Genomic DNA, 19,928 nt, shown 5'->3' on the forward strand with positions numbered 1-19,928 from the left:
GTATCTGAGACAGCAAATACAGCAAAGTCATGAAAGAAACTGTAGCCTCACCTCAGACTTCCAGCATCCCTGAGAGCGCAAGGAACCCTGCCCCTTCCATCATGAAGCAGCATTTGTGGTTTTGCAGAAGACATTGGGAAATGTAAATCCAGGTGACTCCACTTGCACTTTGAGGCTGCTTACCTTGTTTATACTGACCTCACTTGGTAACAGCATGTCAGTCCATCCAACCACAGTCCTTGACGTGCTCTGAATGCAAAAGGACTTCTTTTTGGAGCAACCCTCAATACCAATGGCTGAAAACCTAGAGGCTGGATTTGACGGATGAAGCAGATTTATTTGCTCTTGATAGGGCAGCCAAGCACCAGCTAAATTAAATCCAAGACAGTGCAGCAGTAAGGGATATTTTTCTTGCTGCTGCTGCTCAGATATGCCTCTGTTGACTTTGCCACCAGCACTGCCTAGGAAGGAAAACAGCCCTAACAATCGCCAAGCATGGGTGGCACACTAGTGGAATGTGAGACTTGGTTTAAAGCAAGAGGATCTAATCCATATTTAAGGATGGCAATTTTGGAGCATGAGCATTAAGGAGGAAGCACAGAGCTACAGCCCTGGACAGTGTGTCAGCACTGATACACAACAGCTCTAATACGCAGGTAGGTCTGATGGTGAAGCACAGAGGACCTAAAGAGGAAGAGCTCCTGGGTTCCCCCTTGCCATGAAGTAAGCTATCAAACGTCTGACTAGAGAGAAAACATTCTCTCTAGCTGCAATATAAATACTTTAATTGCAAATTGGCTATAAAAGGGAAAACCCCTGCCCTCCACTTCGATTTGTTCCTTATTTTAGCGCTAATGAGAAAGCCGAAGGCGAACAGCCTTCGCAGGGGCTGCTGTGCTGTTATATTGGTACCACCCACACGTCTAAAACCTAACACAGCGGTACTTACTCCATTACAAAAACGAAAAGAGCAACAACAAAAAGTCTGCAGTTAATGCAAAAGCCTTGTTTGGATTCCACCAGGCAAAGAATCAGCTGGAAGTAACTCGAGCCATGACAACTTGCACTCAGTTCAAACCAGTTTTGTTTGCTGTTGGTTTTTTTTTTTTCCCCACATCATGAACAGTGATGGTTGTACTCACATTGAAACACCCAACATCATTAAGGAAAAATATATTCCATGTTAGATTATTTTCGTACATGTGAAAACATCAGATTGCACACTACATCCGTCATTTTATTATTATTACTGAGGTACAGAGTATGTTCCCAAACCTGAGAGCGACTAGTGACATTGCCAAGTCTAACGCATCGCAATGCTGACCTCATACACTGACAAGTCTCCATGTGGAGACCATTTATTTCTCGATCAAAACATTCCATTCCAAAACTATTCAAAGCAAAGCTGAGGAGCTGGGCTGAACCAAGGTTTTCTGACTCGCAGTCCCAAGCTGGAAAGATGATCCTGTAACTCATAACATGTTGCAATAATTTAAGACCACTTCATGTTCCTCACAGCAATAAAAAAAAAAGGTGATGCCAACACATTTCAGATTGTAAGTTATTTGACAATATACACTTTATTCTGATACAAAATGAAAGTATTTTAACAAATTTCAATCCATTATGGACTATAGTGAAATTCTTAATTTCCATGTCATTTTAAAACTTGTTTAACCACAAGTTCTAAGATTGCAGCACACTAGCACCATTTCTCTTGAAGTCTTTCCCAGTTATTTTAACATATTATTCTGTTTCCAATCTTGCGATATTATCTTCTACATGAAGGCCATTTTTCTTCTACGGAGATACTTGGATTACTTTAGTTCAGGAAAAAGCTAATCTTAGATTGAGATGTCAACCTGTAGCACCCACAGCAGAAAAAGAATCATCCATCAGATATCTGAATTTTAGCGTGATTCTCAAGATCTTTCATGCTCCACACAATTTAAGATACAAACACTTGTCAGAGACCACAGACCGATATGTAAGTGAATATCCCACCGCACTGCAGACAGTGTATGAGAACATCTTAACGTCTTAAACACAGGAACCAAAGACAGCAAGTCAGTACATCACACAATCAACACTTGAAAGACCACGAGCATTCCCCTTCCACCTTCAATATTTAAAGGGTATCAAAGTTAAGACGCTGTGTTTCATTTTGGTCCTCTGTACTAACACAACACTTACCACATCTGCAGCGACCTGCGCCCCTTTTGGGGAAATACATTTTTACTACCTGGAAGTACCATTTGCTTCTAGATTAACACACAGGTTTAGGTATCAAACCAGCCTCCGCAGATCTGCAGCTCGGGGACTGATGCTTCGTAAACTTGACATCTGTACATCTCCACCTACATTTGGAGCTGCTATTTTCAATGGCAGCCACTACAGAAAAATCTAACCATGAGACGATATTCTTAACTCTTGGAAGTGCCTCTAGGACAAAGATACATTTGACCAAGCGCTCCTTAAGGATGTGTTTGTCTTTGACAAGGTTTCTTCCTGAACAAATCGGGGTGTGAATAACTGAAATTAAGCAAATTAGTCTAACAAGAGCGTTATAAATGCAAGTGTGAAAATAATTCTGACAGTGGATATCTAGTTCAGTTCTGTATGTGGTGCAAAAAGACCCTCCAGAGCACAGAGCAGCTCTGCAGGAATGTATCCTCTCGTTTGTGTTAAGGAAAGGTAGAGCTTTGCTCTATACATGGGCTTAGTAATGGGATGCAAACTAGCAAGTTTTTGTTAGGACTTACTTTTGTTAAAACATTTTCAAGATTTTACTGTTAAAAAGTTGTAACGCTCTCCCCAAATACAAAAACGTTTGCTCTCAACTGAGTGATCATGAGGCAGAGTGATGCTTTTTCCTGTCACCTCTTGCTCCATACGGGTGCCTGCGTGAGCTTGAAGAGCAACTCTGCCTAGCAGAGGAAAAGCCAAGCTTTTCCCCCTCTAGGCATAAAGGAAGCAAGCTCGTCACCCGAGCACCAAGCCGCCTATGCTAAGGAGAGACTGTGACATTACTGCAGCAGTTTTAAATTTTGGGTCAACCTCGGCTAACCAAAAACATTCGTCAACGTTTTTTAAAAACATAGAGTCATTGTGAGGTTTCTATTAAAGAACTCCCAATTATATGAAAATCTCAACATAACTTGGAAGTAATTTACAATGGTAAACTTGTACTTGTAGGTTACAATGTCAAGAGTTTGCTTTCTGGATGTTTACAGACAGCAAGTAACAAGTTCAAATACTTGGATCAGTCTGTGAACACGCCAAAGCCCCAGGTTAAACTGAGACGCACAGGTTCCATTTATTTTCTGAGCCACTGAGGCACAACCAACACTGAAACAGAAACCGACTTCACAAAAACGATGCAGACTCAAAAATGCATTGGGAACCTGAAATAGGTACTAGACTACTACATAAAAGCAGTTAAGAATATTATCCCAAGCCAGTAACAATCGAAGATCCAGAAAAGGAAAGGTATCTTCCAAGAGTTAAGAACCAACATGCATAAAAGCAGATTCCAGGGAAAGTTATTTTATCGCCATCCATCTGTAGAAACGCCGTTGTGCTTTCAGCTGGGTACCACGTGACAGTATCAGCCTCCACTAAACTCCCCTGCCCAAAACCACCAAAATCTGAACAGGAACTCTTCGATTTGCACAGATACGTACAAACCCGCACGGTGAGCCGAGATTCATTTATTAGGAGGGAAACCACTGCTCTGACCAACACAAAGTGCCTTTACAGAACCCCTGCAGCAGCAGCGCGTCACACACTACCGAGAGCTGTGAGGAACCGCTTCCGTGTCTTCACCTTTCTGGGCTTCTGTAAGGCGTCTCTTTCTACAACCAGGTAATGGAACAATTTTTCACACCCCCCACCCAGCCCCAGCACACTCCCCCTGGTAACCCAAGCACATACTGGAAAACATTTATCATTTCTGCCTTGTCGATCTGAGACACACAGCTACGTTGCGCCTGCCAGGAACAAAAGATTCTTCCAACAGCAATTAACCAGCAAGCAACCCTCATCCAGAACTGGAAACGCGCGATGACACGTGCTGGAATGCTCTCTCCTTAGTACTTAAGGCTTTCCTTGGCATTAAAAGGCTGGCTAAGGAAAGCCTAGAAGGAAACAAGGGTTAAACAAGTGTTTTACTATACACTACAAGTCTTACCCAGTTCAGAAACCTTCAATTGAAGAGGATGTGCAAGACATTCCCCATTTTGTCAAGCAGCAGCTTCTCATTCAACCTGAAAATCAAAGAAATTACTCTTACCTTGTTTAAAAACCTCCCGCTACTCTTTTATAATTCATGAAAAATTTTAAAGGCAAACCTTACCTATGCTCATTGCCCTTCCTTTCAGGTCTAAATGCTAGACCTATTGATTTTGAGTCAACTCAAGTAGCTATCACTCAAGGAGGTTCCAAAAGGTGAAGAACTCTTGCTAGACTTTCTTCTGATATTTCGGCTGTGACAAGTAGATTTAACTAGCCTTTGGAAAGCTGCTCACTATCAGCACAGTATCTTATGCCTTCACTTTTCTGGAAGTTGAAGCTGTCGCTCCTGCTGCCTCGTCATTCTTTAATTATGCTGACTTCTCCATACTCAATAGGCTGCTGAAGTCCTGTCTTAAGAGTCTCCTTAGCAAAGTATGGGTCAGAGAAGTACATCCTAGGTCCTTTAAAGCTGGTTAATCACTGTCCTCTCGGCTCACACTTTTCCACGTCACAAACGACAGCTAAGCTACCCCACCCACCTACAAAGCCGTCACTTACATCCATCTCTTAAAAGGTTGCATACAGATCTTGTTCATAAAGTTTATTATGACACTATTTTTCAAAGTTAACATTGTTGTCACCGTACAGCTACAAGAGGCCCTGTTAAAAAGAACACTGTCAATACATTCTAAAAAAATTTAGAAATACCAGATCACTTGTCAGAAGGGACATCAACCCCATCCTCCAGTTGTCCCTGCAACCAGATGCAGGCCCCAGGTACAAGTCTACACGTCTTCTAGGCGTAGTAACACACAAAGCAAGTCGGTAGTTGGGTGGCTCACTCCCTAGTGAGTTGTGCTTTAGTTTTCAATGTTTTCAAACTCCAAATGGGTTGTTTAAAAAATGCCTTTATTGAAATACAACCTCCCCCCAACCCCAACTTAATATGTACAACAACAGAAGCGTTCACTAAGAGATTATTTAAAACTCCACAGAAAAGAATAAGCAGACTCATTTGAAATCCAGTTTGGAGGCTACCATCTTGACACCGGTTCCTTGTTTTAGTGTACTGCAGTCTAAATACACTCCAATAACAGTGTTTAAACAACATTGTTTAATTCTTTTTTTTCAAACAACACACTCATTTGTCTACTACTTCTTAAAATCATAATTCATTATTAATATGACTGATTATGCCTTGAGCCATTTCATACATCTTTGCAGATTCATTCCTACACTGGAATCGCATTTACCTTATACTGCACATTGACCCAGAAGTGAAACAGGCGTGAATAATTCCAATACCATATTGTCAAGTGTCTGAATATTTCTTCTATTGACTGGGTCCCTACTCTTCTGAGTCTGAACGGACAGAAAGCACTGCCCTGGCAACAGTCGAGAGAGAATTCACATCAGCTGAGGAAAGGACGGACTGTAGCGCCTTAATTTGGAGGTCAGGAGTGAGAATTTACAATTTCTAGCCATATGTGCTGATAAGATTTGCTACTCCAGTGCATCAAAGCAAATTGCAACGCGCTATCGTTCTAACTGTGGAAACTCAAGACTGTACCATTCTACACCGTGGGAAGTGTTTCTAGTCAGTGACAGACAACTAGATGGTGTTTTGTTTTCTCTTCGAGCTCTCTGCTGAGCGCAGGCATTCGCAGGGGAAAAAGCTTCAGAACTATGCTACTCAGAGCCCGTCGTGAACGGGCTTTTGGAACGCATTACCTGGGACTGTCAGTGATTACACCTGTGCTACCCTTGGCTCCCAGTCAGAAGAATGTGTCCAGAAAATTGCCTAGGGTGCATGCAAGAAAGTATATAGCCATTAAGTTATTGAGGAACACACCTATTACTCTCACTATGACGCCTCATTTAATTGAAACAGCGCAGTCTGGTGTGAGGGAGAGGGAAATGGGGACAAAGGAAGGGGATGAAAATTCCAAGCCACCCTCCCCGATGTATAGTTTTATTGAAACAGAATCATTGTATATCCCAAGGAAACAGGCACTTGATTCCCCCCCACGTTAACTTCTCGGGAATTACAATAAATATAAAGGTAAAAAGCAAGTTTCTTTTTCTCTTCACCCAAGACTTAAGCAACTGCAGTTATCCCTTATACATCTCAAATGAGACGGGAGACAGCTTTAATGTGTCTAAAGTTGGTCTTGTTAAAATATTTACCATGCCTTATTTTCTTGAAGCACTAGTACTAATACAGAACTACAAATTAAAAAAATATGCACAAACCAAAAAGTAATTTGAAATTTTCATTAAGGTAAAGCTTAGTTCTATAATTCACAAACACTAATTTGAGTAACTCAATCCTAGTTATACATCTAAACAAACTATAATGCAACATACAGATGTTCTCCCTCTGTATGCCTATGTAACTCATGTCAATGACAGTTACATATATACACTGAGACTAGACCCCTTAAGACTGCAAATCAATAGGTGTTTCTATTGTTAACTTTAAATTAATACAAAATAGTAATTGAGAAATGCATTAATCCTCTCTATTAACTAACAAGGAAACACCCTAAACTACATTTTATTTCTGTTATAGAGTTCTCTGTACTAAATGTGGAAAAACTGAACTACACAAATATTGAAAAGTTAAAAATTCCTTAATTTGTTTATTCCTGGTACCACTACCACAATTTACAGGGCAATATACCTGATGTAATGGGAAAATAAAAAGAAAAAAGAAAGACAAAGCTACAACAGATAAAGACCTCAGGAATGTACATCTAATCGACACTACATTGCATTAATCAATAGCTGCACTTTTTGCAAACTGTGGCTATGACAGTCCTGAACAAGAAGGGTTTCCTGTTTAAGCTGCAGTAACTTTTCTGACTATGGATCATCGTTCCTCCTGTGGCAGATTTTACAGTTCCTCTAATGCATTTGGGACGACTGTCTCAAAGTAACCTGCAGCTTTCCTGACAACTCCTCGCTCTCTCTCCTGCTAAGAACTGTAGCCTGTTGAATACAGGATAAGAAAATTATTACTCTCAGTGAACAGTTGTACATTATTAATCATCATTAGAAATATGCATTACACCTACCCTTTTTCTGGTAGCATTTTTAGAATCTTCTACCACCATAGCCCCCACTTCCACTTCCAGATCCATAACCACCTACAAAAAACAGGACGTGTGTTGAAATATAAGGGTAACAAGAAATTTTAACCCAAAAAATATTTTCTGTACAAAGTCGTATTTACCACCATAAGGACTGCCTGAACTTCTGCCACCAAAGCTGCCACCACCTTTCATGGGACCATAGTTAGACTGCTGTTGTCCACTGTAATTGCCAAAATCATTGTAGTTTCCACTTCCACCATAATTACCTGAAACAAATACAGACTTATAAAGCACTTTTCTTCCAACACTTAGGACGTGAAGCTTGCCAAATTATGACATCCAATGTAAATGTAAACTGTAAGCGTTTAAAACAGAATTGCAGGCATTTTGCATGATACCTCCACTCACAAAGCACAAATGGCACAAGACCCTTAGCATTTCGAAGATTAGAAACTGGTGTTCCGTCGAAGACGAAAAACACCACGCGACATTAAAAAATTCATATACATTTGCGTAGAACATTTGAAGTTAACACAATGGTCCAATCTTTAGGCCTCCAACCTCAGAAAAGCACGTGAGTTTCACCATCATTCCACTGCCCAAGGCTTTTGCATGTATCACAGTAACGTAAACTACGTATTTGCTCCAGAAAGCGACAGAACCGTAACAGGCGTGCTGCAGAGACACATTGGAGGGTACAAGAAAGTATGCAGCAGATTTTGCAGCTTAACTCCCCGAACTTGGGGCGAACGTTTAAGAAGCTTATATAACCTTACAGTCCTCACAAAGGAGTACGTGAGGTACATGATGCAAACTGGTATCGGACAGCAACAGCATACCTGAAATGGTCAAAAGCTTCAAAATTCTTCTACTCTACCTCCACACAAAGATTTATAGTTGCTGCTTTTTGAAAAATAAGTTCCAGGCAAAACAATGTTGTCTAGTATATCAAACTTGATCCAGACAGGAAATAACTTTCTTTACACAACATAGCATTGTACATTAAGACCTAATTGTGTGACTAATTTTATGTAGTATCATACCTCAGGCATCATACATCTCAAGACATGCCTAAAATAATGGATGTCTAATTAAAGCTGGCATCTTACCACCACCGAAATTTCCTCCTTCGTTGTAGCCATCATATCCTCCTCCTCCACCGCCATATCCACCACCTGGGTTTCCATATCCTGGTCCTCCACCACCACCATAACCTCCTCTGCTGCCATAGCCAGGACCACCTCCATAGTTGCCACCTTTGAATAACAGAGTCAAACTAAACACACCAAAGCTAAATATTGATAAGAAAAAGTCAATTTAACAAAAAAGCCAACAAAACCACGCAATAAACATCCCATGATGTTTCCTCTGCATTACATTCATTGCAGTCGCGTAACTTATCTAAACTATTTAATCCAAACAACAAAATCACGTTAGTTTACATACACCCTTGAAGCACGATATTTAGAAGTTCATTCTAGATGACAGAAAACACACAGACATGCTGCTACCACCACCACCACACATTACGCGTAGTAACTGCCTCTTTACACAAATGGCTTTGTCAGTACTGTCTATCATCCTCTTTATGCCTTTGAACTGAAATGACTCAGCAGGCAAAGCCCTCAAAAGAATTCTGGTTTACAGTTTTTATCTAGATGCACAGCTTTTACATGTGCGTCAAAGCTACTGGACATCTTTTTCTTCTAATCACATAAAGCATATCTAAAAGACTTAGTATTCCAGATGCTGATCTGCTGTCCAGCATTTTGAAGGAGTAGTTTCACAATGGGAAACAGCTCAAAAGAACTCAACATCTCCACATAGGTCTGCTTATAGAATCAGGACATAACTACATGCTACTTCCTTCACTACCCTCTCCCCTACAAAAACGCTACTTCCACAGCCATTTGGTAATTTCCACAGTTCTCTCAAGTTGCACCCAAGCTTCATCAAGATACTACTGAGCCATGAAAAGTCTTACAGTTGACTGAAAAGATTTTGGGTATGCTAGTGGGTCACTGCTTTATTCAGTTTTAGTCATCTCAACTGACACTAGAATCTTCATGTAGTTCTCAACAATCATAAACAGGTGCTGCAAGACCTCATGACATGACATTATTTAAAGGGTAAATACAGAGGAGTACATTTTTCTACTCATCATTTTGTGGGGAAAATAAAGAACCTTCAACTCTTCACAGCTCTACAATAGAGAAAACATCATCACCGAAGTAGACTTGGTTTCCACGGCGAGGGCAAGACTTACAGCTGATTATAACATTGGCAGAAGGAAAAAAATCAAACACGTGAACAATACACTTACCATCACCAAATCCATTGTATCCGTCACCACCCCCAAAGCTTCCTCTGCTCCCACCACCGCCACCACCACCCCCATAGCCTCCTGGAACACAAAACAGATGAGAATGTTTTCTTGAACACACGTGTTAAGTGTTCAAGCCAACGGACATGAGAACAAAAAAAAAATAGAAATCACATTCTATATAAACCAGTAATTTACCTCTTCCACCAAAGTTTCCTCCTCGGCCAAAGTTCCCTCCACCACCGCCAAAGTTTCCACGACCCATGAAGTTGCCCGATCCACCTCCACGACCTACAAAATATTTAACTTAAATTACATTAATTGAAAACTAGTTACATAAAATAACCATGCACAACTCCAAACTCACCTCTCTGAGAGCTAGCAGTTTGCATCTCTTGTTTTGAGAGTGCTTTTTTCACTTCACAGTTATGTCCATTTATAGTATGATATTTCTGAACTAGAGAAAATTTTGAAATAAGGAAGAGTTAGAAAATCAAATAATTGAAAGCAATAAGCTGTAAAACTCTCACAGAAAGCTACTGTAAGGCACAACCACACTTTTAAAAGGAACATTAAATCTTTTTTTTTTTTTTACAATAGCCAAGCAGTTGATTATGCCAACATCTTACATTCCACACACTGCTGTTCTGAAATTTAACATTACGCTTTTATCCCACAAGTAATTTCTCACTAAACAGTTACGTACCAACAATTTTATCAACTGTATCGTGATCATCAAAAGTTACAAAAGCGAAGCCTCTTTTCTTTCCGCTTTGCCTGTCTTCCATGACTTCTATGGTTTCGATCTTGCCATATTTTTCAAAGTACTCCCTTAAATTATATTCTTCTGTGTCTTCTTTAATTCCGCCAACAAATATTTTCTTTACTGTGAGATGTGCCCCAGGCTTTACAGAATCCTACAACACCAAAAATTACATTCAGTGCTTTAAATTATTAGGTAAAGATTAGGAAATAAGGTTAACTGAAACCCTAACTTACCTCTCTTGAAACTGCTCTCTTTGGTTCAACCACACGTCCATCAACCTTATGTGGCCGAGCACTCATGGCAGCATCCACCTCTTCCACACAAGAGTAAGTCACAAAGCCGAAGCCTCTGGAACGTTTTGTTTGTGGGTCTCTCATCACCTGCAAGAACATAAGGAGTACTCTGCATCTCTGTACTAGACAGATTAACGACCTATATCCTTCCAAAAGCACAAACTAATATTTGACACTTTACCACGCAGTCTGTGAGCGTGCCCCATTTTTCGAAGTGCTCTCTCAAGCTATCGTCTGTTGTTTCAAAGCTCAGACCTCCAATGAACAGCTTTCTCAGCTGCTCTGGTTCCTTTGGCTCGTGGCCCTACAAAATAAAAAGATGAAAATGTATTTTGAATACAAACCGCAGAGTTAAAATTTCACAGAATTACTAAAAATTATCTGTGTACATTATAACTACAAATAGGTGGAATACATTTACAGAAAACAATGACTTCTAATGGGTTTACACAGCAGCATATCAAACACTTAATGAGGTGCGATTTTAATTAAAGCGCTAACTAACTAAAAACTTAAGAGTGCTCAAATGCAAACAACAGTAAAAAGATTTTAATATACTAAACAATTTTGTTGTTCCCCACCCCCCCAGAAGTGCATTCATTTTATGCCTATCTTATGCTTGAGTTGCGTATTGCTCTGTAGGGATCAACAATGAAGCACTGCTAGATAGAGGGATGTTCTAACACTTCATGAAGCATAATCATGAGGAATTATAAAAAATTTAAGAATACAGTGTACAAGAAGGTTGTTGTCCAAATTGAGTGTTAAGTCTCTTGGGATATCCATTTTGAAAGGTTATTTTTATGCATTTTGAAAAAAATTATCAATTCTTAATTCCTTAAAACTGTAAATTTTGTACTCAGATAATTTTGTAAGTTCAGTGCCTGCAAGCAAGAAAGCAGAAGTGCATATGCAGCTTTCAGTGTTACGGGAAACATCTCTTAAATGTGAATCAACATGGAATTATATCTTACCGATTAAAAAAAAAGTCATGAATAACAACTAATCAATCACCAGTAGTAGGTACAACTACTGGAATAAGACTGGTACCTTAACAGGCATTGGAAAACAAACCTAACTTTAACTGAAGCTCTTGACAGTATCACGTATATATGACCAGTCACATTTTAAAATATGCTAACTATCAGAGCACAGTTTTCTATAGCATGATTAAAGTGGGCTTACAAGCGCATCAGTGTTTCTGTTCTCTTTCAGTGTTGTATGGTTTTCTTTAGTCAGGCAGGGAATATCCCCATACATTTGACGAGAGATTATGAAAAATTATTTTACAACTTCCTCCCATCCTCAAGACAGAGAAGCCTTATAAAAAGCAATCAGATTAAAATCTTTAGTAAACTGGTACTTTCGTGCATGTAAACCACTCCACAACAAGGTGCTGGCTTGCTATGCTGCATATGACTTCACTTCTGCAGCATGAGTGCGTAACAGGCTTCACTGTTTCTGCTGCAGTCTAGGGTTAACCTAGACTAGATGCAGCATTAGCCTGAGAGCTGAACTACATGAAAACAGCCACAGACTTCTAGGTGTAGATGTCTTGCTTCAAACTTGAAGAAGGCGAAGTGCTTCATCCTCTGCCACAGCTTAAATAAAGGGAATGGTGGCGCTAGGGTTGGTCAGAAAAGCGTACATCCCTTTCAGAGCAACACAACCACTCTAAAGAGCAATGAATACTGCGAAGAAATACATGGCAAAAGAATTTTTGAATTATATACTGTTTTAGGAAACTATTGGTTTATAACGTTTAGGTTGTGCTACAGGAAAAAAAACGTCTAAGATTATAAAAAGCTGGCTGGGAAGTAGATCTCTGCTCTTTCACCTGCTAAACTTAGTGAGAAAGAGCTCCAGCATTCTCGGTAACAACTTTCTATTTAAGGCACTAACTTTGTTACTACAGGAACATTATATAAATGACAGACAGTCAATGGTCCTGTGACTACAAAGTAAAGCTTCTTTTGCACTGTCTTCCAAGGAGTCTGGACTACAGAAGTAGAATTAAAAAAAAAAATCTCCCTTCAAACAATACATAAACTTAGCATTTTACAGGGTAACACTTACTGTATATACAAACTGCTTTAGGCTAAGTGAAATAGTTTTTTCGTTGCTAATTGCATTTTTTTTAATCTACTGACACTACTTGATTTTCAGCTAGGTTATGTTAAAGCTGGGAACGGTAAGTGTTTCAAACTCTATTACGCGTAGTAAAGCAAATTATTATGTGAAACTGTAGAGTTCAGACTTCTCCAAAACCAAAAACCTATATAAGGAAAAACTGGACAGACTTTTCACAGTTATGACACCCCTCTAAGCTACAGCGTTTTCAGTTAGCAACTCAAACTGCTTTTACCTTAAAAGAATGACCACAGAACTCTTCAAGTCATTCCTGAAAGGAAAAGTAAAGTCCTTTTCTGCTTATTTTTGTTATGTGCACATGAACTGCCTTTCTCATATGGGAGAAAAACATCTACTATTACAGTTTTTCACTTCCTTTGGGAGAGAAATTATTCCCAGGACACACCTACATTACAGGAACTCTCCACATAAATAAAAGGCAACGTTTTCTTGAGGAAATAGTTCGTTTTTTTTCAGGCATTTTGCTCTCACTGGGATAAGCATCTTTGTGGCTTTCAGAGTGCTGTCCTCTTATCACACAAGATGTTGTTTCTCGGTCCTTCTGCTGCAAGTTAGTTATAACAGCAGCCTCTCCCGGGCAGCAAAGTTTGCACAACACACCTCTCCCTTCCTCTCTAGTGTAACTACCACACTGCTTCATCAAGCTCAGCAGGCTCCTTCCCACTCAGCTGATACTGCGGCCAGCACGCCATTTTGCAGCGCTCCTTTAATTGGGCGGGGGGGGGGGGGGGGAAGGGGGGAGGTAGCGGCAGGAATGCTCAGCCTGTCTGCAGTCAGCAAGCTGGCAAAAAGCGTCATTTCTCCCCCTAAGCAGCTTAAGGGGCTTCCCAAACATACGAATAGCCTCCGAGGAGGCGGGAAACTTTCCTTCTAGGCTCGACTACCGACTTCCTCTCTCAAGCCAAATCTCTACGCAGCACCGACCGCCTCCATTTTGTGAGTGATCCCGTCTCCTCCACCCTCAATATGGCGCCGGAGGGGCGGGGCCGGGGGGGGGAGCGGGAAGGCGCGCAGGCGCAACAGCCCCCCGCCCGCCGGCCACGTCCCGGCGCCGCAGTGGCGCCATGGGAGTGTCCCGCCGCCCCGCCCGAGCCCGCGGGAGGGCAGGGAGAGGCCGGCATTGCGGGGGAGCAGCTGGTTCCCTCTGCTTACCCTTTCTAGTGATCAGAATCCAACTACTGGTTCCTACACCCTACCTAAAAGCCCGAACACTCGATGCAGTCTGACTGCACCTCTTCCATTAGAGAGGAAGAAAAAACGGCAACTAGCAACCCCCGGGATTCCTGCAAAAATCCTTAATGTTTGCAGAAATCCCAAGACCTTTTGACACCGCTGCTGCGGATACGCAGTGCCTTTATTCTCAGTTCGCTCTGAACTCCACTTTCACATGGCAAGGGTCCAAATAACCGGCCTTTCAGAGTTGCAGCAGTATCTCTCTCAAGGTGCTGTTTCCAGGCGGAGCCCTCCCGATGGATCGTACCTCTATAAACACCAGCGAATGTCCACAAAACGTGGCACCACACCTACGCTTCTCTGCGGCTACACCTGCAGGATGAGCCTGCTCTGTCCCCGGGCAGTCCAACCCAGGCTGCCTTCCAAAACGGGACAGCCTGCAGACAACTGGGCCTCACCAACTTTCTCTGTGAAACATTTTCTCTAGAAACTTAATGGCTTTTCAGTACGTTCCAGGGCGAGCTAGTTTCGCACACTACAAGAGGTTACTTTGTAGGCAGCTGAGCAACCGAGTTACATTCTATCCAAAGTCCAAGAGCAGTGGGACAGTTGCAACATTCCTTCCCAGTGGACTTTACACACCGCACATCAATACAAAATAACCATATGCCACCACCAGATACATGCAAATTGGACAAGGTTGGTTCTTAATTCCAGTGGACAGGCCCTCCCACATTGCAGTACTGTATCATTCTAGAAAAAGCCGGTTTGAACTAGTTAAAACATTCAGGCACCCTGGAAAAGTAATGTTAGAAAGCAAACATATCAAAATAAACAATCAGAAAATGCCTCAGTCATAAACTACATAAGCACATTTAATGCCCTCTTTGCAGATCTTAAAATTGAATTTTCTCAAGGGTATCAAGACTTTTTACTCCCCCCTCCCATTTCCACACCCTGCCCCAAAGTAGCTAGCTCCCGTCCTCCCAGAACAGCCCCAACATCTTCTCTATACTACGCACCTTATTCAGTCTACGGTATTTCTGCTAGAAGCAAAAGAAAACAGTTATTTTTACTTAGTACAGCCTCGCTTTCATTTGCAGTGACTATCAGGCAACCATTTTTACTTAAAAAAAAAAAAAAAAAAAGAACCTGTCTTCATTCCCACTAAAAACAGCATTTCGAAGATAGGAAGGAATCAAGTTCCTGTTGATACTCTGAGGATGCATGAATTTCTTAAAAAAATAATTACACCTTGCTTTAACCACAAACATACATTTAATCAGTTTTGTTATAACAGAAAACTAGAAAAGCAAAACTTCCCCACTATGCTTAAGACCCCACCCCTTAAAATTTTAAGTAATATACTGCAATTTAAAGTTACTTCACTAACATGGGGATGAAGAAGGTAAGAAAAAAGCTAGGAATTAATACATCAGATAGAAATGGTTAAGGTTTGGAGTTTGCTTTAAAACTTTTCCCCTTAAAGCTACTTTTTTAATAAAAAAAAAGCAATCCTCTCACCTGTGAGGATCGTCTTCCTTTCCTCTTGTAGTCTTCCACATCCCTCTCTTCCTTGAGAGCAGCCATTTTGGAAGGGTACTCTAACTCAGTCTTTCTTTTAGATCTAGGAAACCTAGAAAACAGGTTGGATAAGTCAGTACTTACCCCAATTCCTGTGAAGTAGGGCCTTCTCTGGCTGCAACGCACAGGGGTGGCTTTATAAAAGGAAACCGGAGAGGGGTGAAAGTAGAAAAAAAAAAATGTTACGCATTTAAAAGGGTAGAGTAAAAGTCCTCAGCCTATTTTGCTCACAATTAAGAAGAGCTGCAGAAGGAACATCTGCTATCCCAGTAAAAGTCTTTTTACAACTCTTGGAATAACCAGATACAACCTAAAGCTAAAGTCTGTAGAAAACAACCTATGTTGATTACTGTCTTACATAACTATCATGAATACAACTGGTACAGGGGAAGCAAATTCCACCTTCCATACCCAAACCCTCTATACAAATCAAATTCTACTTCTCTAGATTTTAACCCCCAAAATATTTAATATTTTGCAAATATTGCTTATTAGAATTACCTTAAGTGTAACCTATCGTAGTCAGTGATCCAGCAGCCTACAAAACTGGAACACTAAAGGATGTGTTAAATGTTTTCTGTATTGAAAAATATTTTCCATTAACACCACTGCAAGAGTCCTCTAGTGATTCTATTCTTGCAACATCAGAAATTTTAACACTTGATCCTCAGCAATCCATAGCATTAGCCATCTGCATTACTTTTGCTTCCAAGTCCTGTACTATTTACATGCCCAACTTTTCAAAATAAATGTTACGCACCTATCATTACAAAAAACAAATATTTCACAAGGTAAGTTCAGTGAATGAATCCATTTCTAAATATTCAAACCAAAAAACCCAATCACGTTCCCTTTAGCCTTTATTATTTCAAGTCTTCTGGGATCATTAAGTTACTTGTCTTACTATACTGTACTAGTATCTTTGGCTACAATTCATCACTACTTCAGATGTTTCTTGAAGCTTTTTTTACAGTGGCCAAATAGAATACTGTCAACTAAATAACATGCTTCTGTAAAACTATTATATGTGCTGCATTAAAATAAATTATATTTACGAGATTAGGTGTATTTTTGTGGGGTTTTCGTTTGGTTGGGTTGTGAGTTTTTTTAAAAGCTTTATTCCTACAAATACTGCACAGGGAAGGGCAGGTAGATCTCTATGAATGACCAATATGTACTGTTATTCAGAGTGGAAATTATTATTTTATGTAATTCTATGTTAAAATCATCCAGCTTCAAATTAAACTCAACTGTGAAATAGTAAGTACCATGATTTAATGCATTCACAGTTTTAAAGGTTTCATGAAGTAACATCAAAGTGCTTGTATTACCTTCAGTTCCTCCCTACGCAATTTTAAACCTGCTGTTGAAATCCTTTCAATGAAAAATCAGTTTGACTTACGAGGTATTAGGATACTAAGTGTTTCAACTGAGCCGTTCAATTCCTTAAGTCGTACAGGGCAGGTATGAAACAGAATGTTAACAATTCAAGGGCTTTCAAAAAAGTAGCTATTTGGCAAAATAGAACTTTGGGAATTCCTAAAGGGGAAAGGGTAAGCCTACTTAAATACTTTTTTTAAAGTAATGAAAAGTATGCAATCCCTCTCCAATTTTGTCACCTGCTGCTTTCTCCAGTGAGGCTCCATGCTGGCCCACATAAAGCTCTCAGGCATGGTCTCTACCACAATGGCCTCGGGAAGCCATGATGGTCAAAAGAGAATTGTCTCCACACTAATGCACACCATCAGCTGAAGTGGAACACAACCCCGTTCAGCCCTATTCCTGCTTTGTCCCATAGACAGCTGTTAAAAAAAGCCATCAATATTAGCTTCTTTTATACTTAACGTCAACAAAACACTCTATTCAACTCTAAATAAAAATAGTTTTATCAGCTGAGTTAAACCAGGATTGAAACAGCTGCATACTGCAGCTTAGCTACAGAGCTAAAAGTAGTCTCAGAACAAATCTGTTAGTTATAATGAGAAGAAGGTCACTAAGAGATGCCTCGTTACTCAAAGGAACTTACAATGCTACGGTACCTCTTACAGAGACAAGAAGTAAGATAGTGGAGGCAAAACAGACATTCCCAAGATGGAAGTTTACCTGTCCGTTCAGCAAATACTATGGAAATGTATTGGTGTTTTTGTTAATAGCTAAAGTTGGACCTAATACGCATACATTGTATCCTGATAAACCTTAGAGTCAAAGCAGCAAAACAATAGATTTTCAGCTCTAAATGTGTTGGCAGTTTATTCGCAACGCCAATAGGAACGTCTGCTGGGAAAAAAAAAAAAAAGATATTAGCTTAATAACTTACATGTGATTGGCTTCCAAGCTTTACTGAAGCATGTTCAAATGCTTTCAACTCATCATCCCTCCCAGTTGTCAAACTATTCAACAACCCTGAAGCAGCTAAAACAATTGCTTACATGGAAAAGAGTTATTTTTAGCTGTTTTGCTAAGGGATCCAATTTCTCCTCTGCTTTTAATGTAGGAACAAAACTTTTGTGACCTGTTGGTTTCTCTGTTCTCAATTCTCTAAGGTTTCAGCTTGCCAATGAAGAGCATAAAGATATATTAAAAAACCCACAGAAAACCTGCACCTTTTGCTCACTATACTTTACTTGAAATACTTCAATTAAAAAAAAAACAAACTCGGTTTTGAAGAGAGAAAAAAAAGCAAGAGGGAGATCATGACAGTATCTCCCTCTGGGTAGGGTGTGGATGATCGCCCTGGTGTGCATTTGATCTCAACTTCATTCAAGTTGAGGAAAATTTCAAGCAAGGTTTGTGCAGGACTACTTCGTGTTGCCCACTAGAATCACGGCAGGACACCACTGAACGTCGTGGCTCTTGTACATGTGTGGTTCAGGGAGTGGAGAAAGAGAAACGGTAAACTATCCGACAGCGCTTTGCACGATGCCTTTCCCCACCTCCCCAGGCAGCAAAAGCTCGCCACACGTGCTAAGTCCCATTGGGAAGAGGGGGAAGGGTAATCGGGAGGTGCCGCAACGTGTATCAGCAGTCCTCAGGAAGAAGTAGAGCACGGCCCTAAAACGACCTTAATGCTTAAAAAGTCTCCTCCCAGGAAAACGAGTGGGAAAAGAATATCCCTAGTGAACTACTCCGGATAGCTTGGGGGGGGGGGGGGGGGGGGGGGGGGGGGCAGCACACAGGGAGAACAGAACAATGACGCACACGCGCGTGGGACTCGCTTCTTCCCACTCTCCCCGAATACGCGCCTGAGTGAAAGTTTCGGCGTCCGCCAGGATAGCCAAGAACACAGATATTAAAAGCCCCGTCCCGAGCCGAGGGCCAGGCCGCCTCCACCCACGCTACAGAGCGCAGCGAAATGGCGGCCGCAGCCGCTGCGCCCGCGGCGCCGCACGGCGGAAGCGCAGCCTCTCCCGCACCCTCCCTCTTCCTGCCAGCGGCCGCCATTGCAGACTACTGCGCCATGGCGCAGGGAAAAACGGGTCTGGAGCGCTGCGGGAACGCTACGAGGAGGGAGGCAGCGACTGCTCCGGGGCGGCGGCGGGAGCCACAAGGAGCACCATTACGCGCCCTGCCCCTGCCCTCCGTGTCGCCGCGCTTAGCGCTCCCCCTTCCCGCCCGCGGGCTGTGGCGGGGAGTCGGGGCAGCTCTCTGGTGTGTGTGTGGGGGGGGGGGAGGCCGCCACACCTCCCCTCCACCCTTCGCCTCGGCCGAGCGAGGCCCGCTCCCTCCGCGCGGCGGGCAGTTACCTCCATTTTGTGACCAGACTCGCCTGCTTCAGTATCAATATGGAGCCGAGAGGAAGAGGAGGGGGGAGAGTGGAGGAGGGTCACGTGGCGGGAAGGCGGGCTGCGGGCACCGCGCGGCAGGGCTGGGGGGGTAAGCGAGGGCTGGCAGCCGCGCGCGCCGGCAGCCGTTACCGCTTTCTTCTCAGCGCCCGCCGCCCACCGCCGTCCACCCCCCCCCCACCCCCGCCCGCCGCGCCGCGAACCCCGGGCCGCGCTCGGCGGAGCAGCCCCTTCCCCACCGAGAGGCTGGAAAAGGACGCGGGAAAGGGTGCCGCCGGAGGGGGAAGGTGGGGATGGGGTAGGAGAGGTGAGAAAAGATAAGATATAACCGTGCCAGCGTTCAGCTAAGCGCCTTCCCGCCCTCGTCGGTCCCGCGCCGACAGCCGGCCTAGCGCACTCACCGCCGCCCGCTGTGGGGGTGGTGGCGCCGGCGCACAGCCGTGACTGGTGCAGCGCAGGCGGGCACCGCCTTCCCGCTCACGTCAGGCCGCCTGCGGCCTCCCCCCGCCCGCCTCCTGCCGAGCGCGG

At 42.3% G+C, this 19,928-nt stretch overlaps 1 protein-coding gene across 4 annotated transcripts; it reads right to left on the reverse strand.

Moving 5' to 3' along the window:
• Positions 1-1,554: 1,554 nt before the first annotated feature.
• HNRNPA3 (heterogeneous nuclear ribonucleoprotein A3) lies at positions 1,555-19,816 on the reverse strand. Of its 4 annotated transcripts, none has more exons than XM_086616098.1 (14): positions 19,730-19,816; positions 17,797-17,892; positions 15,559-15,670; positions 15,057-15,077; positions 10,892-11,014; positions 10,651-10,797; positions 10,358-10,568; positions 10,019-10,108; positions 9,850-9,957; positions 9,652-9,732; positions 8,438-8,584; positions 7,469-7,594; positions 7,311-7,382; positions 1,555-7,224 (listed from the first exon to the last, which is right to left on the reverse strand). In XM_086616098.1, coding segments are annotated over exons 2-13 (1,221 nt in total). In that variant the 5' UTR covers positions 17,799-17,892; positions 19,730-19,816; the 3' UTR covers positions 1,555-7,224; positions 7,311-7,329. The 4 variants fall into 4 exon arrangements, with proteins under 4 accessions (XP_086472224.1, XP_086472225.1, XP_086472222.1 ...); XM_086616099.1 differs by having other exon boundaries at positions 9,850-9,942; positions 15,057-15,080; XM_086616096.1 differs by having other exon boundaries at positions 15,057-15,080.
• Positions 19,817-19,928: the final 112 nt, after the last annotated feature.

Source organism: Tauraco erythrolophus, chromosome 8, assembly GCF_009769465.1.
Source record: "Tauraco erythrolophus isolate bTauEry1 chromosome 8, bTauEry1.pri, whole genome shotgun sequence".
Lineage (NCBI taxonomy): Eukaryota > Metazoa > Chordata > Aves > Musophagiformes > Musophagidae > Tauraco > Tauraco erythrolophus.

Coding starts and splice junctions, on each gene's coding strand:
- HNRNPA3 (XM_086616096.1), bottom strand. Junction 10,109..10,357: donor TACAGTTGATAAAATTGTTG/GTACGTAACTGT, acceptor AATTTTCTCTAG/TTCAGAAATATCATACTATA. Junction 9,958..10,018: donor AACTGCTAGCTCTCAGAGAG/GTGAGTTTGGAG, acceptor ATGTAATTTAAG/TTAAATATTTTGTAGGTCGT.